General features: G+C 43.3%; 2 protein-coding genes across 3 annotated transcripts; one reads left to right on the forward strand and one right to left on the reverse strand.

Annotated features, from left to right (window-relative positions):
* Positions 1 to 356: 356 nt before the first annotated feature.
* Positions 357 to 7,802, forward strand: dus1l (dihydrouridine synthase 1-like (S. cerevisiae)). Of its 2 annotated transcripts, none has more exons than XM_020651601.3 (14): positions 357 to 446; positions 1,417 to 1,655; positions 1,755 to 1,863; positions 1,996 to 2,046; positions 2,190 to 2,302; positions 2,405 to 2,487; positions 3,387 to 3,490; positions 3,581 to 3,728; positions 3,839 to 3,935; positions 4,017 to 4,105; positions 4,188 to 4,357; positions 4,465 to 4,502; positions 4,588 to 4,663; positions 5,651 to 7,802. In XM_020651601.3, the coding sequence occupies exons 2-14, from the start codon at positions 1,419 to 1,421 to the stop codon at positions 5,806 to 5,808; spliced, it is 1,473 nt and encodes a 490-aa protein (XP_020507257.1). In that variant the 5' UTR covers positions 357 to 446; positions 1,417 to 1,418; the 3' UTR covers positions 5,809 to 7,802. The 2 variants fall into 2 exon arrangements, with proteins under 2 accessions (XP_020507257.1, XP_020507258.1); XM_020651602.3 differs by having other exon boundaries at positions 369 to 446; positions 1,414 to 1,655.
* Positions 7,803 to 10,466: 2,664 nt separating this feature from the next.
* si:ch211-120g10.1 (butyrophilin subfamily 3 member A1) lies at positions 10,467 to 16,983 on the reverse strand. Its single transcript, XM_020651614.3, has 10 exons — positions 16,825 to 16,983; positions 14,051 to 14,133; positions 13,602 to 13,694; positions 13,248 to 13,349; positions 13,003 to 13,137; positions 12,351 to 12,488; positions 12,213 to 12,264; positions 12,095 to 12,121; positions 11,497 to 11,523; positions 10,467 to 11,331 (listed from the first exon to the last, which is right to left on the reverse strand). The coding sequence occupies exons 2-10, from the start codon at positions 14,108 to 14,110 to the stop codon at positions 10,775 to 10,777; spliced, it is 1,191 nt and encodes a 396-aa protein (XP_020507270.1). The 5' UTR covers positions 14,111 to 14,133; positions 16,825 to 16,983; the 3' UTR covers positions 10,467 to 10,774.
* Positions 16,984 to 17,696: the final 713 nt, after the last annotated feature.

The following is a 17,696-nucleotide window of genomic DNA, read 5'->3' on the forward strand; positions in this document are numbered from 1 at the left end:
ATTTTGATGTTATATATATATATATATATATATATATATATATATATATATATATATTTATAAAGATTTACAGAGATTTAGTGTCCATTTTTATGATAATTGTGTGTGTTTTTTGCATTCTTTTTTTTTTGCATTCTAAAATGTATTTTGTTTTGTTTTCTATTTTATTTTATTAAATCATTATTATTTTGTTGTTTATTTTGTATTTAATTTCTTCTTTTCTTTGGGACTATTCTTTAGGTTTAATAAATTACGTAGATGACTTTAGTCCTCCCTCCAGCAGGTGACGGTAATGAATCCTCGAGGCTGATCCCCATCCGGAATAAACCGGGAAAAAAGAAGACGAAGAAGAGTTTCAGGAAACGTTTCCTGCCGGCGTTATTTCGCTGCTGCACACTGTTGGACAGTGCTGCTGGGAGGAAACAACGAATCTCGCCGCATTTCAGGTAAAAACAGCAAATTATGGAAATATTTATAAATATGTTCAGATAGCAGGTTACCGGAGCTGCGCGCGACGACGTGTTAGGAACATTAATGTGATTAATTTCATGCTTAAATGGTCACAGTGTGTGTGTGTGTGTGTGTGTGTGTGTGTGTGTGTGTGTGTGTGTGTGTGTGTGTGTGTGCGCGCGCGTGTTTGTGTGTGTGCGCGCGCGCGTATGTGTGTGCGTGCGTGCGTGCGTGTGTGTATTTGTTTGCGTGTGTGCATCACGTGCTGCATGTCCACTGACTGATGTTAGCTCTGCATGCTAACACACACACACACACACACACACACACACACACACACACACACACACACACACACACACACACACACACACACACACACACACACACACACACACACACACACACACACCTAGCTAACTGCTTGTGGTGACAACAACCATGAGGTCAGAGGCAGAAAGACCCGAAGAAGAATATGTTGACATGATTTTAATGACATTTTAATTAACCTTTTGATTATTAATTTTGTAGCTAGCTGGCTACATCCTGTAATTCAAACACACCTGACTCAGGTGTGACCTCAGTCTTTAGAAGGTAGCCATGGCAACCAGTGCTGGACCAAGTACACAACTAGAGTATCCTCCTGGTCCTCAGAGTTCAACTTCTTCAGTTCCTCCTTTAAAAAAACACTTAAGTATTCAAAGTGCTTGTTTTATTTTCACAAAGCATGAGTGCAGTGAGGAACACACGGGGCTACATTCTGCTACGAGATGTTTATTTAGAGAACTTTATTTACATTTTTTAAACTCTAACGCTCCAGATTTCATGATCTACAGCTCCAAAATAAAAGGAACAATCACAGGAACGACCACAAACTCCCTGATGAGCTGATGGGGGGGGAAAACGTCAGCCATTGCGTTACAGCGTCTTTGTTGTTGTGTTTTTTTTGTGTGGTGCCGTCAGCAGTGATGGCGAAGCTCCAGGGCTTTGAGTTCTGGAGGAAGACCCTGAAAGAGGCTCGCTATGTGGTGGCCCCGATGGTGGACCAGAGCGAGCTGGCGTGGCGCCTGCTGAGCCGTCGTCACGGCGCTCATCTCTGCTACACGCCCATGCTGCACGCTCAGGTGTTTGTCCGCGACGCCAACTACAGGAGAGAGAACCTGTACAACGAGGTGTGTGAGGAGGACAGACCTCTCATCACACAGGTGAGGATCAACTCTGCAGCCGGTTTATCACCATGTGCTCCAACATTGTTCCTCGTGTGTTGCCGGTAAATGACGTGTGCGTTATTCTCTGTTTGTCAGTTTTGTGCCAATGATCCGGAGGTGTTCCTGCAGGCCGCTCTGCTGGCTCAGGATTACTGCGACGCCATCGACCTCAACCTGGGCTGTCCACAGATGATCGCCAAGAGAGGTACACACAGGTCCTGCAGAAACTGTCCTGTCATCTGTGTCTGCTCTTTTTTGTCCAAGTAAAGACACTTACAGTGATGTCACTGAAAACAAGGAAAGTAAATCTTAACTGGTCTTGATGCTGGTTTCTCAGGTCATTATGGAGTTTTTCTTCAAGACGAATGGGAGCTGTTGGAGAAAATGAGTAAGTCTGTGTTTTAATTCAGTGACTCCTGAAGGATCTCTGTTGAAATAAAGTGTTGTGCCACTCGAGGGAAATCTCCTCCTGAGTTTGATTAATGTGTGTGTTCTGTTTCCTCATCCCCCCCCCCCCTGCTTACATCACAGTCAGGTTAGCCAATGAGAAGCTCTCTGTGCCGATCACGTGTAAGATCCGCGTGTTCAAGGAGACGGAGAAGACGGTCCGTTACGCCCAGATGCTGGAGAAGGCTGGATGTCAGGTGAGAGAACTTTAAATGTGTTCATCTGTCAAATCCGTCTTTAAAACAGTTTGTTTCATAGAGCGTAACAAAGGTCTTTAAAGGTCCTGACTCTGTTCCCAGCTGCTGACGGTGCACGGCCGGACCAAAGACCAGAAAGGAGCCATGACGGGGATCGCCAGCTGGGAGCACATCAAGGCCGTGAGGTACGTCACCTTCACCTTCATATTTGTTTCATGTAGAGTACAAACGTTTCTGCAGCTCCAAACTAATAATTCAGTGGTTTTTCGGTGATGGGCAGAACTGTCTCCTCCTTCAGTCAAACCTGTGACTTTTAAACCCTTGGATTTAACAAATCAAGTGACATTCTGCAAGCTCAGGCTTGTTGCATCAACACGATGTGTGTTTCAGGACTGAAAAAGGGTTTAGAGCTCAGGTGTCATCTGAGAGATCCTCTACTGTTTATTTTTTTTATATTAAAGGTCACATATTCTCCTCCTCTTCTTCAGTGTAAATAAGTCTCAGAGCTCCTCAAAACATGTTTGTGAAGTTTCTTGTTCTAAATCCACTCTGATCCTGTATTTGATCATGTCTATAAACCCCTCTATTTCAGCCCTGCTCAGAACAGTCTGTTTCTGTGTCTGTACCTTTAAATGTAAATGAACTGTGTCTGACCACGCCCCCTCTCTGAAAGGCCTAGGTGGTCTCGGGCTTTCTCTCTCCATGTCCTATTGTTTAAGGTGAGAAGGCAGACTCAGAGGGCAGAACAAACACCTAGCTGTGGGAGTTTCACCCACCTGGGGGAGGGGCTACTGCCCTTTGTGATGTCATGAAGGGAAAATCATTTTCTGAAAAGTGGAGCAGGCAGAAGACGGAGAGGATGGACTTTTCTCATCATTGGGGGGTTTGTAGACGGGCTAGAGACATAGTTAGTGTTAGAGGAACATGGGGAAGTGGATTTTATATAACTTGAGCTTTAAAATAATTATATTAATTAATTATATTATTATATAATAATAAAAAAATAAATAATAATAATAATGTAAGGGATAAGAGTCCTCAACCACAACGTATTTTAGTATCTCTGGTGTATTTTTATCTACAGGAAGGCGGTTAATATTCCCGTGTTTGCAAATGGAAACATCCAACACCTGAGTGATGTGGAGCGCTGCATTCAGGAGAGCGGCGTGCAGGGAGTCATGAGTGCAGGTCGTTACCACATTTATTTAACCTATTTCAAAAGTGTTTTAAGACAAAGCTAATAAAGTGAATCTGACTGTGACTGTGTTTTTTTTGAAGAGGGTAACCTACACAACCCCGCCCTGTTTGAAGGCCGCAGCCCCCCCGTGTGGGAGATGGCCGAGGAGTATCTGGAGGTGGTGAAGCAGCATCCGCCCTGCACGCTGTCCTACGTACGAGCCCACCTCTTCAAGCTCTGGCACCACACGTATGTCTCTCTCTCTCTCTCGCTCTCGCTCTCTGACTTCTGAAGTTTCCAGGAGGAGTTCCAAATAGCTGACTAGCAGCTGTGTGATTTATCTGTGTGTGTGTGTTCAGGCTACAGATCCATCAGGACCTGAGGGAGGAGTTGGCCAAGGTGAAGAACCTCGAGGGTTTGGCCAACGTCAGCAAACAGCTGAGGCTGCGATGTCAGGTAACAGAACACAGAGTGTGTAAACGCCTCACACTCCTCGTACAAAAGTCTTTTTTTAACTCAGTCTTTGTGTGTGAGCAGGAGGAGATCGCTAAAGGAAAGGACTCAGAAGAGAAGGAGAGCAGTCTGCCGTTTCCTCACTGGATCTGTCAGCCGTACATCAGACCACCGTGAGTCAAACCCCCCCGTCAGCGAGACAAAGTTTACAATCAGCGGGTTTTAAAAAGATCTGTAATCAACTGCTCCTCTCAGGCCAAAGGATCCGGTTGCCAACGGTAACGGGCAGGGTTCAGAGGTGAAGAGGGCGGTGTGTCAGAAGAGGGCACTGGAGGACTCGGACGGAGCTGCGGACACGCTCTCCAAAAACAAGCAGAAGAAGAGATCCAGAAACCCGCACAAGAACTTCTGTCCCGAACACAAACGTGAGTCCGACCTGAACTCTCAGATTGTTTCAAACGTTTTGAGAAGAATCAGGAGGATCAGCCTTCTGATACTGACCCCGCTGCCGCTTTTCTCTCTCCCTCCACAGCAAAGTACGTCAAATGTGATCAGTGCGGGAACCCGAAGGTAAGCGGCGCTGAACAGACGCATGCTGCACGCCATCACAGATCAAACACCACAATGTAACGTTTTCTTGTTTTTTCCTCTGCAGGGGAATAAGTGCGTTTTTAATCTGTGTCGAGGCTGCTGTAAGAAGAAGGCGTTCAAGGAGGTGGCCGACTGTCCCAGTGAGTACTCAAACACACCAGAAGGTTTAACGGGTAGCTGCTCACATACTCGGAGAAAAAACAGCCGCTAGACGCTCGTTCGTTTGAGCTCCTTTAAAGCTCCTTAACCCTCAGGCATCAGTTTAATTTACGACAATCTTAAGTCACTAAGGACAAAAATGTCCACTTACAAAAAACTGCTATAAAAATAGAACAGATTGATATTTTCTTCTACTTTTTTCTGCATACATCTCTTAAACAACTTCAGCCCTGCTCAAAACTAATAAATATTAAATAATTATCAGGAATTTAACCCTTTAAATGCCAGTTTGGTTTCTTGATGTCACTGTTGTAATTGAAGAAAAAAAACACAAATTAGTTATTTTCCAAGTAACAAATGTTTGGTGGCTGGGGGATTTTTTTTAAATCAGTCTTGCATATGTCAAAGATTATCCAAAATATTGACTTTGATGCATTGTTAGTTTTTGTGTAGCATCAGATTTAAAATGTAGTTCCCTGTTTGGACATCGGAGGGTGAAAATGTCCAATTTACAAAAACTGATATAAAAAATAGAACAGATTGATATTTCTTTTCTACTTTTTTTGCATAAATTTCTTAAACAACTCCAGCCCTGCTCAAAACTATCAATATTGAATAATTATCAGGAATTTAACCCTTTAAATGACAGTTTGATTACATGATTACCAGTGTTCAATTGATCTATTGAAAGGTGCATTCCAAAATTTGTAAAGAGAGAGATTTTCTTACAAAAAATGGTGCCATATGCACTAACACAGACAAAATGATGGACAGATGAAGAGGAAACATTTGAACAAAATGTCCATAGTGATGCATGAGGGTTAAAATTACTCTAACAGGAAGTGCTTTCACACCTGCACAAAACAAGTTTCTCCTCCAGCCTCCTTGTATTTATTCTGCAGGAAGTCGGAGTGAGCTGATGTGAGAACACAGCAGGATATGAAGTAATGACTCTGTCCTTCACACAGGCCACGGGCTGAGGTTCAAGACCAAGGCGGAGAAACAGAAAGCTGAGGAGGAGAAGAGGAAAGAGGAGGAGACAGAGCGGATCAGAAACTCTCCTCAGACGCTCTCTGATCCGAGTACAAATCTGCAGGAGGGGAGCAACGCAGAGCTGCAACGATGAAACGTTTCTCTAAAGATCACACCCAAGAGACTATTTAATGCCAAAAAAAAAAAGAAAAGCAGGTTCTGTCTACATTTTGGACACATCTCTTTAGATTCAGCAGATTCCCTCTGCTGCTGCTGGGTTTAAATCCATGTGATTCTTCTGTAGTCCGAGCCCCTGCTTTCCTCTTTCTCTGATTGGTTGATCACTGTTCAAGTATTTTGCGGCGAGACGATTCGACGCAGAGAACGTTTTTACCTGTTTGGCTTTAAATCCTGGTCGGTGCTGCAGGACTTGTGTTGACCTGGTTTACTTCATTCTGCTGAAAAAGCAGACGTTATGAAACTGCGTTCTAAGGTCGCTGACTCTTCAGGTGACGGGTGTGATTTTACATTTAGGCTCAGCCGATGATCAGTCGGGACAAACAGTAAACAGCGCTGCTTAAAAACATCAACAACGAGAGTTTGGGATTTATTTAAAAACAGACGGACGTGAAAGAGAAAACCAAAAACATCAAACAACAGGTTATATTTAATTGGGTTTGGGTTCTCCAGGATTCATCTTTATCTTGGAGCTTTTATTGTTACAGTTTCTCTTTGTGTTACAGACAAACATTTTTATGAGTTTGAACATTTTGTTTCTCTGAAGTTCTTTCTGAGCCACCGACGTGGATAAGTTCAGAAAGTTGCTTTTCCTCCACGATTTTATTTCTTTTATTTAAGGTGTTGGGTGTGGTTTCAGTTTCATGATTTTAAGATCCAATCAGTGAGCAGTGTAGTGAGTAAAATGATATAGTGATCTTACTACATGATCAGACATAAAGGAAACATGCTATGTTGAAGTGCTGGCTTCTCTGACAACAATGCAGCAGCCAGTATGTCCTCCTTCTAACTTTAGATTCTGGTCCTGAATGCTCTGGATTTGTTTGGACCAGAGAAGGTAGGCGCTTTTAAGACACCCCCCACACGGCCGTTTTGGACGCCCCTCGGTTTGACAGATATGAGAGCAGTTATCAGGTCAACAGGTGTTGCAGTGATGGAAGCAGGCAAGAGAAGTGGTTCAGATAGAAGTGATTGTACCCGACCTAAAAAGCCTCTGCATGTTTCTAATAAGCTCCACGAGCAGAAACGTGCTCAAACTAGGATCAATATTGGAGATGCTTTTGAAAAATGGAGAGAGGTTAGAACACAGAAAGGTTTACAGACCCATGCAGCTTCAGTGTCCACCACATGGCAACCTGTGTGAGCATTGACTCTAGAGAGGAGGAGGGGAGACAGCTCTCTACAATGTTTAGAATTTAGACTGCAGTACCCATTTTAAACACTAGGGGTCAGAGTTACATATCGCTCCTTTAATCTGGGTAACTGTTTGCAAACGAGTCGTTAATTTTGTTCGTGCCTTTAGAGATGAAGTGCCACTGCCGCTCCAGAATCCTGAGCTCGTTAGAGAGGAACGTTGTGCTTCAGCTGCTCGGTGACGATACGATCCAAACATCTGAGTTTATGGTGCTACCTGCAGAACTTTGCGTACATCGAACAAAGAAAAAACAGAACCCACAGGACATGTTTAATTTAATGAATCAACTTTGATCCTCAAACTGTATTTTTATATAACTGGAAATTTAGAGTGAACTATTAGAGTTTAAATTAGAAAAAAAGAGTCTTATTTACTACAAATCAGCTTTAAATGACTGAACGTGTTTGTTTTTTAATCAGCTGTGATTAAAGAAACGACACACCCGTCATCAGAAACATATCAAAGTCTTTGTGGTTAGAGGGATTTTAATGACATCACTTCCTGCCTCTGTTGGTCTCAGACATATAAAATCAAACTTGTGTAAAATTTGCCTTTCATCAGAACGCTGTTACGATATCATAAAGAATAAAAAGAGACAATCCTCGAGTCACATGTTGTATAGTTTCCATTTAATGCTGCAGGAGAAGATGGATCTTTATTTTTGGGATTGTTATCTGCTATATTTGAAAAAGTGTCATTAAACAAATCTTACATTAGATGGTGTCTTGGGTGGTTTTAGTGAACTCTGCTGGCCACTAGAGGGAATTACACTGATGTCAGGGTGCATGGTAAGAAGAAGCAGACACACAGGAGAAGTTAATATGTCATCATGTGCAGCGAAATGAAGAAACGTGAGTGGACACAAATTTATTTAAACTAAAACAGTAAATCTCAATTGAATGAAACCTTTATTGCCCCTAGGGGAATTTGCCTTTCACAGAGATCTAAAAAACACAATACAAACAAAAATTTACAGGACAGCACATAAGAACACATAAAAACACACGTCCTGTATAATCAGTTCTTATTAAGCAGCTGAATACTGCGCAGTACAAAGGATGTAATGCCTTTTTTAGTCCTCATCCTGGGCATTCTGCACCTGCGCCCTGAATTCAAGAGTTCATACTCTGACCAAAGGAGGTGCAGAGGGTCAGCTGTGATCTTGATGGCTAAATTCACTGTGTACCGGTCTGTCAGGAAAGAAATGCTGTACATTTGCTTCCCAGTTATCTTGCTGCCTAGTTTAACAACCTTGTCCAGTTTATTCCTATTTTGTAAGGACAGTGCTCCTCCCCCACATTGAATACATAAGGTCAGCACACTTTCAATAAAAGTCTTGTAAAATAATTTCAGCATAGTGCTGTCAACATTAAAATGTTTTAGTTTCCTCAAAAAGTAGAGGCGCTGTTGAGCCTTTGCATACCTTGCTTTTGTGTTGGTGTTCCATGTCAGTTTGTTGTCAATTATTGTGCCAAGATACTTATACTCTGGTACAATTTCAATTTCTGTGTCCTTCATATTTACAGGGGAGAGAGATGACTGTCTTCTAAAATCAGTAATAATTTCTTTGGTTTTCTTTGTATTTAAAATCAATGTATTATCAGAGCACCAGTTGTAAAAGTTGTCTAGCTCAGCTCTGTAATTGGTCTCATTGTCATTTAAAAGACCTATCAGAGCAACATCATCTGCATACTTATTTAATTTACAGTTGTCATGATGACTTGTACAGTCATTGGTGTACAAAGTAAACAACAAAGGTGAGAGGACACACCCTTGTGGTACCCCAGTGTGAGTGCTAATTACTGAAGAGTTTTTCCCATGGATGGTAACAAACTGCTGCCTTTCAGAAAGGAAGTTATGAATCCACCTAATAAGGGTGTGGTTAACTCCCATACTACACAGCTTCACAGCCAATAGTTGTATCTGGACAGTGTTAAAGGCAGATGAGAAATCAGCAAACAGTATACGCACATAAGATGATGGTGTTTCCAAGTGTTTATAAACTTGGTTAAGAAATGCAGCCGTTGCATCCTCAACACCTCTCTTTGCTCGATATGCAAATTGTAGGGGATCGATTTGACTGTTTCAGACCTTAAGTAAGGTAAAACAATGTGCTCGAAACATTTCATGACAACTGAGGTCAGAGCAATGGGTCTAAAATCATTGAATTCAGAGGGGCTTGTCTTTTTTGCTAATGGGATAATTTTAGATATTTTTCATGATTTTGGGATTAATTGTGAATTTAAGGGAGCTTGGAAAAGTTGTGTGAACACAGGACCTAACTGCTTACAGCATTTTTTAAGTGTATTACCGTCTAACCCATCTGGGCCGATGGATTTCCTCACATTAATCTTGGAAAAGGCAAACTGCACTTCCTCAGTTGTTATTTGAATAGGAGTGCCATATTTTCTCCAGTCTGCCTCAGGAATCATATCGTGCAAAGAAGTTGTTAATGTCATTGGCAAATTCAATTGTATATGAAGCATTATTCTGTTCGGAGTTCAAGCCAATCATTGTTTTAATTCCACGCCAAGCCTCCCTTCCTTTATTGTCTGTAAGTAGTTGCTCAACTTTAGCTTTGTAGTCCATTTTTGCTTCGTTCATTTTCATTTGTATATCTCTTTATATTAGTTTCCCTTTATGTCTGTCATTTATTTTAAAAGCTTGTTGTTTTTCAATTAATTTTTTTTTTATCTCAGCGGTAATCCAGGGTTTAGTTTTTGCATATATTTTTGTTTGTTTGGTAGGGATCACATTATCTACACAGAAATTAATGTAAGATGTTACTACATCAGTATGTTCATTTATATCTGTGCATTCAAACACTTCCCAGTCGGTACATTCAAAACAGCCTTGTAAAGCAAGTACACTGTCATCATCCCACACTTTCACAGATCTTGAGTTTGGTTTTCCAGTTTTCAATTTTTGTCTAAATGATGGTAGCAGAAACACAGTATCGTAATTCAACTTTCTGCACAAGTTAAAGGAATAAAGTAAAATCAAGAAGATGTACTTAAAATGTTCAAAGAATCAGATTCAGTGTGCTGTTGGTAACCCAGCCTTTTCTAGTACCATATGGACCCGGACCATCAGGGTACCCCCTGGTCCTCAGGTCGACCTGGGTTCCTTAACCAGTCCATGTTTGAAAATGGTGTAGGATGAAGTTAAATAACTTATCCAGTCCTACCCCTTTTATCTTTTAAGCTTAATAAATTAATCCAAGACAAGACATTCTAGTTTAAAAGATCAGATATTTAACTTTATATATATATATATATATTTATATATATATATTTATTTACTTTATGTGGAGAACGTCTCCTGCAGCTCAGATCGTCTGGAAGTTATTTTGTGTGCAGAAACAGAAACAGACAAAAAGATAACTGACATGTTTTTGGTTTATTGATCATTCACAGGAATGCGTTCTTACTGCAGGGTTAATATTGCACATTACAGGACGATAATACTACAGGTGTCCTTTTAGAGATATATGAAAACACATCGTGAGTGAGCGGAGAGATTAAGCACAGCTCTACAGAGAGGAAGAAGTGCAACGATCACGTTTAAAGCAGCAGCAGAAGAGAGAGCAAGAGAGAGAGGTCACACTGAGGAGACGATGTGTTTACATCAGGATCGGATTGTTTAACCTGCTTTATTTGATATCTAGGTGTTTTTAAAAGTGACGGGTTTAAGCCCAGATGCAGGAGGTCGGGCACAGACACTGACTCTTAGCAGCCGGAGATTTGATCACCAGATCCCTGACGATCTCCACGGTTCCAAACAAGGGGAACAGCTTCTCGGTGAAGCTCTCGTTGTAGGTGTAGATGTGCAGGTGTCTGTCGGCGTCGTAGAACGACAGCTGGCCACAGTTGTAGTCGAGGTAGACACCCACCTTGCGGGGGATGAGGCCCGGCGGCAGGGCGGTGTAGGGCACGGTCAGCGCCTTCAGCTCGCTGCCTCTCTCCAGCCGCAGGCTCAGGTAACCCGTGTCCGTGTTCAGGGACTTGAACCCTTTCCGCAGGGCCGACTCTTTGGCCACGCCCAGGCGCCAGTCCCGCTCGCCCACCTCCACCTCCCAGTAGTGACGGCCCGAGCCGAAGCCCTCCACCCCGACGGCGCACCACCAGCCGTCAAACCTCTGGTGGTAGTTTGGGATATCCTTCCTCTCAAAGCCGCAGCGCATCTTCTTCTCGTTAGTGATGAGCAGGTCGGGGTTCGCCGTGTCCAAGTCCAGAGTCACCTCCACTGCAGGTAAACATCACAATTAACAACAATACAGGTAAACATCACAATTAACAACAATACAGGTAAACATCACGATTAACAACAATACAGGTAAACATCACCTGGCTGGGTTTATATTAACCCCCTGCTTCAGGTTCAGATTAAGGTGAGTCATGAATGTTTTACCTGCAGCGTCTGAGATCCAGTCCCACACTGTAAGAGAGAAGAGAAAGTGTTTACAACATGCTGCTGTGTGTGTTACCTGACTCTACAGGTGTGGTTTAAAGGCTTTATATGTGATGTTTCACACTTAAATGTAATATAAATCAAGTATATCCTCTGAAAATAACTCTGTGAGTCATGACTGTCTACAATGGGTGTAACACCAGAGTCCCACTGTCTGTGATGTTTTCAGAGTTTTCTGAGTCATATCTTCAGTTTGTTTACATCGCCAGGACGGCCAGCTGACTCCTCCCCTCGTGTATAAAAGTTGTTTAATTGAGGGACTAGAGAAAAGAAGAATAACATACTGTACTCACTGCTTAACTGTGTTTCTAGATCACGCTCATTTCAGGTAAATTTACATGCAGTGTGAAGATACGAGCATAATAAAGCTCGCTAGCATTAGCATGCTAACACAACAATGCAGCTCGAATTGTTTTGGTTTCATGCTGGTGCTCAAGGGCGACATCTGCTGGATCAAGAAATCACATATAAAGCCTTTAATTGAATGACTGTTAAAAAAATCTTCAGGTGTTCATGCTGACGTGCAGCGCTCACTCACCTGGCTGAGGAACGTAGGAGATGGCACCTGAAGGGAGATTAAAAAAAAAACAGACTCATGAAACCTTCTGATTCAGATCAAACTTGATCTCAGTAACTCAGTTTAGATTTTTACAAACCGATCTTCTGCATGCGCTGCTTCCACATGAGCCACTGCTGCGGTATGGTGTCCTGCAGGGACAAAAGAGGTGTGTGTGTTAACACCTGCACAATCGAGACAGGAGCTGCAGGTAACACACGAGGAGTACATCGCTCACCTTATCGGGTCTCTGCAGCATCAAAGTCCACATCACAAGCTCCATGGCGGTCTGCAGGTTCGGAGCGCGGCCCCAACGCCAGGCAGACTGCAGGTCGTCCAGAACCTTTGCTACTGGTTCACCGGGCCACACGCTCTGCTGCAGGGGGGATGAAGGTGTTAGTCAGAGGAATAGAGTCAGTCATGTCGTCGGATGAAACACCTTGGGAGGGGAGGTGATAACCCCAGTGATGTCATCACTATTTCTGTCCATCAGCCTAGATGGTTGAGTTGCTGGGACCCTTTGCTGCATGTGTGTCCCCACTCGTTTCTCTCTTCTCCTGTCATACTTAGTGTTTTTTTACTAAATTGACTTCGCTTTAATGTCCTGTGAGCTCTTTTTGGTTTACAGGAAGCCAGATGAACCCCCCCCCCCCCCCCCCCCCCCCGACTCTAAATGAGACAATAATTTACTGACTGAACATCACACTGTCTTGAAGAAGACTTGAAACTTGACATTGAGACGATAAAGTCAGGGGGGGAAATGTTTACTGAGGGAATAAATCACAGAGAAGAATCAAAGTGACTTCTTCTTTGTGCAACCTCCTCCTGCTGGCCAATGGGAAGAATGCAGATTTATGACCTCACTTGTGCAACAAAAAAAGAGTCCCCACCTCGGGCTGAGCCCTCAGGTCCTTGATCCAGGTGAGGATCACAGACTTGGCCTGCAGAACTTCCTGCTCGTTGATCGCATCAGAATGTTTGACCTCATCGATCTCCGGCCAGCCGTCCGTCTGCATCGGCCTCTTCTGCAAACACACACACACACACACACACACACACAGCTGCAATGAACAGAGCTCTGCACACACACACACACACACACCTGGAGCAGGTGTAGTCCCAGTCAGAGGAGTACCTTGCTCTCTAACATGGAGGCCCACTGCAGGATGAAGACCCTGCAGAGAGACGAGGGCCAGGTGTCGTCCAGGTTCCAGATGTGCTCCAGGGCTGACGACCTCTGCAGAGATGAGAGAGAGAGAGAGAGAGAAACATGGGGCGAGTTGGAAATGACCTCTTCAATTTATTCTTTGTGTTTATATTTATTTTTAGAGGAAGGGTTATGCCTTTATTAGAGAGATAGGACAGTGGAGTCAGGGATCTGGGGGAGAGAGAGAGGAAAATGACAAGCAGAAAAAAGGAGCCACAGGTCGGACCCATGCCTCTGCCTGTTTAGTAACTCAGTATGTCTGTTTGTTGGTTGAACTGTTACCTGACACACTCGGCTGAGGTCTCGGGCCAGATCCACAATAAACAGCTGATCCTCATCCAGAGGCTGCTCCTTCTTCGCCCTCTTGTTCGACTCCTGCAAGAAAAAAAAAAAGGTTTTCTGTAGGAAACAGTTTCAGAGAGGAGAGGACAACCAGAGGACATGAGAGCTGCTTTACATGATCCTCACAGAGTAATGAGGTCAGACTAGACAAGAACCGGACACTCAGGCTGATCAACATGCACAAGGAGGCTCTGCTCCTGTCAGCAGAAAAACAAAGATACTCCCCCTCCCTCCTCCAGACTCCCTGCTTCATTTCACTTCCCCCCAAAACTCCCCCCACACAGCGGCTCTGTCTTCTTAAAGTCAACCAGAAAAACAAAAACAAAATGTTTGTAGCCTTATTAGCACATCAAGTACGTCCCAAAAACCAGACTGTAAAATCTTGTTACCTTTATCTTAGCCGTTAAAGTTTTGGCCGGCTCCACCATGAAGTGAAAACACTGCATCATCTTGGCTGCTGTGTTTCAGATTCCTACAGAGAAAAAAAACAACACAAAAACATGTTAGATTAAATCTTAACAACCTGCAAAATCTCTGATTTCTGTTTGTGTTTGCAGCCAACAACATCTGGAAACAGGATGTTAGTAGCTACATGGTTATATCAAGCAGCAAATGAAGTGCCAAAAACTGCAGTTCCTCCAGCGTCCACTAGAGTCTGTCTCCTGCAGTGAGTCAGTCTCCATAGAGCCCCATGTTAAAATGTCCAACTTTACAGCTGCAGTTCCTCGAGTGTCCACTAGAGTCTGTCTCCTGCAGTGAGTCAGTCTCCATAGAGCCCCATGTTAAAATGTCCAACTTAACAGCTGCAGTTCCTCGAGTGTCCACTAGAGTTTGTCTCCTGCAGTGAGTCAGTCCCCATAGAGCTCTATGTTAAAAACAAGCTTCTTTGGTTTTGGTGACACAGTTTCTGGTCCTTGAAAGGACTCGTCTTTGGAGTCGGCCTGAATCACTGGAGCTTTAATGTTGACATCCCAAACATCGGCGTGTTGTTGTGTAAATCATTCAACTCGTGATAGAGAGTTCACGTGGGGCTGCACAAAGAACAACATCAGTGTTTTCATAAACAGATGATTAAGAGCGATGTCACGCTCGCTGTTCAGCACGGCGAGAATCGTTAACAGAAAAAGATTTCTGATTGGACATGACGAGGATCAAACAGGAGCCCAGACCTGATGGTTAAACTGGAGCTGGACTGCAACGTGACACACACACACACACAGACACACACACACACACTCACTCACACACACACACACACACATGCACACACGCACAAACACACAGACACACACACTCACACACACAGGCACACACACACACACACTCACACTCACACACACACACACACACACACACACACACACACACACACACAGGCTCACACACACACACACACAGACACACACACTCACACACACACACACACACACACACACACACACACACACACACACTCACACACACAGGCACACACACACACACACACACACACACACACACACACACACACACACACACACACAGCTGCCTGCCAGTCTGGCTCTCTCTCTACTTCTCTTCTTTTTTTACCCCTCCCTCGTTTCTTATAAAATCTGTCTCACTTTCTCTCCGCGTCATCGGCAGAAACACACGAGCTCGCTCTCTGTCTACTCGGCCTTGAAGCTGATTGGACAGCAGAGTCCAGTTCACAGAGTGATGTAAGGTGGTCAAAATGTTTGTCATATTTCAGCACTACGTGTTTTTAAATAACATAATCTGTCATTTTAATGATCCTTTGTAGAGCCCGAACGATTAATCGGCCAGCCGATAATATCGGCCGATATTAACATAACCAGTGCCTATCGGTATCAGCTAATCGTATCGCAGATATGCGCCGATATTTATCGATTTATTCACGAGACAAATAGCATTACATATGAGTTTCATTTTATTACAGTTGCAAAGATAGATAGAGCCAAGAAAGATATCAGCCACTATATCGGTATCAGATTTTTCGTGTCCCTATTATCGATATCGGTATCAGACCCAAAAATCCCCACTTCGGTCGGGCCATGATCGATATCATCCAAAAGGTAACCAGGTGTGCAGGAGAGGGAGGAGTCCATGAAACATCGTGAGCAAACTCCTGCACGCTCTCTTAACTGCACAGATATGTCGGCGACATTTCGATATTAGCGCAATGTTTTATTAGTATTCAAAAACCTTTTGCCATGACAACAGTAGACTGACTTCAACCAGTTCAAGTCAATGAAATTAATCTCTAATTTTATGGTTCATAAACAGTCCTGGTGATGATGGACTCTGACCTGTGATATGAGCGGCAGCAACAGAGATATAAATACATGAAGGCTACTTTTTACAACATCTTCTCGGTTTACAAATCGATTTTTCTCGTAGGCCTATTTGTTAAATGTTGCCTTTAATGTTTATGTTGTAAACGGAGATTCTGTGATGCAGATCTAATGTCAGACTGTCTCAGAGTAACATCCTGTCGATCAAGTATCTTCTCAGACCTCGTCGTGAGTTAAACTCTGCAGGATTTTATTGAAATCTTAGTTTCACACTTCAAGCTGCATGATAACTCAAATTAATAATGCAACTCCTCCACCGAAGTAATTACTGATATGATTGTTGTTTTTATTTGATTCATCACGTGACTATTCTCCCCTGTACCTGACTTCTGAGCTGCTTACACAATAAAGCATCTTATCTTCTGTATGTGGGTCAAATAAACAAGTCCATATGCAACAACGCTGATTCACGCCGAAGCTGCACAACAAAAACACTGCGTTACATTTTTGGCACATAATTGAGCAGGATTTGGGAGTTGCAGTGTCTGAGACCTGCAGAGGAAATGCTCCATCAGAGAGTTTTATGACTGAGGTGGGAAATCATGACCCAGCAGATTCTGCAGAGAGAGAGAGAGAGAGGCTGAGCTCGAGGCCAGCTGATGACTGCGCATGATGCAAACACTCACCTGTCGTGTGACTTTGCGGCAAAGCTGAATAATAGATGCAGACAGACTCACTCCAAACATGTTCACCTTCAGCTGATCATCCATTAAAAACACATAGTTTATACCTGAATGCTGCTACTGTTGCATAACTCTCTGCCCCTGCAGTCCTTCCTGCTAAAATAACAAACAGTCTTACAGACAGCTCACCTGTCTCCTCAGGTGTTTGTTCTGGAAGTTTTCTTCTTGTGTCGCCTGCAGAGCGAACAGCAGCCCGGTGTGTGAAGTGTTTGTCTGACTGCTGCAGTGTCTCTGACCTTGTTTACACACCAGACTGACGCTCAGCTGCTCGGGCAGGTTCGGTTTTGTCCGGCGGTGACGATCGAGGATGTGAGGTGGACACAGCGAGCGGCCATCTTTGTAAGGTCGTTATAAGGACGTTAAGAAGTCCCGTTTAAAGGAACAATCTCTTCTCGTACAGTGAGATGTTGCTTTAGATCCTTCAGCAGTTGAAGTGCATTTACTTTGTTATCAGTTTGATCTGAGGTGTTGGTACTTCATTTTGACTAATCTAAGGTACTTCCACTTTCCTGATTGGACCAGAGAAGGTAGGCGGTTTAAAGACACGGTCGTTTTGGACGCCCCTCGCTTTGCCAGATATGAGAGCAGTTATCAGGTCAACAGGTGTTGCAGCGATGGAAGCGGGCAAGAGAAGTGGTTCAGATAGAAGTGATTGTACCCGACCTAAAAAGCCTCTGCATGTTTCTAATAAGCTCCACGAGCAGAACATGACCGCCCAGCTCACACACGTATTTCCTGCTTATCCACAAATAGTGAGCTGATGTAGCTTTAAGTGGCAGTGGATCTACTGAACTTTAAATGTTTGTTTTATATGCTTGACTAAGATAGAAAGTCAACAGCGGATAAACAGCCCTATAAATGTGTTTATTACGTCGTTTCACATGAGAAATAAAGAGGATTCATTTGACTTTAATAAATACTCAACATGATGACTCTCAGGACAAACAGACAAACTTTGACCGTGAACTTCGTGGTCGTTTAAAACAACAAATCAAGTCCTG

Source organism: Labrus bergylta, chromosome 16, assembly GCF_963930695.1.
Source record: "Labrus bergylta chromosome 16, fLabBer1.1, whole genome shotgun sequence".
NCBI lineage: Eukaryota > Metazoa > Chordata > Actinopteri > Labriformes > Labridae > Labrus > Labrus bergylta.

Bases quoted from the DNA above. Each gene is read 5' to 3' on its own strand.
- si:ch211-120g10.1 (XM_020651614.3), bottom strand. From the start codon at position 14,110: ATGATGCAGTGTTTTCACTTCATGGTGGAGCCGGCCAAAACTTTAACG. The intron at 13,695-14,050 runs GTAACAAGATTT...TTTTTCTTGCAG, and splicing joins CTTTAACGGCTAAGATAAAG to GAGTCGAACAAGAGGGCGAA. The intron at 12,122-12,212 runs GTTTGTAAAAAT...ATCTCCCTTCAG, and splicing joins GCAGCGCATGCAGAAGATCG to GTGCCATCTCCTACGTTCCT.
- dus1l (XM_020651601.3), top strand. From the start codon at position 1,419: ATGGCGAAGCTCCAGGGCTTTGAGTTCTGGAGGAAGACCCTGAAAGAG. The intron at 2,303-2,404 runs GTGAGAGAACTT...CTCTGTTCCCAG, and splicing joins TGGAGAAGGCTGGATGTCAG to CTGCTGACGGTGCACGGCCG. The intron at 3,936-4,016 runs GTAACAGAACAC...GTGTGTGAGCAG, and splicing joins AGCTGAGGCTGCGATGTCAG to GAGGAGATCGCTAAAGGAAA.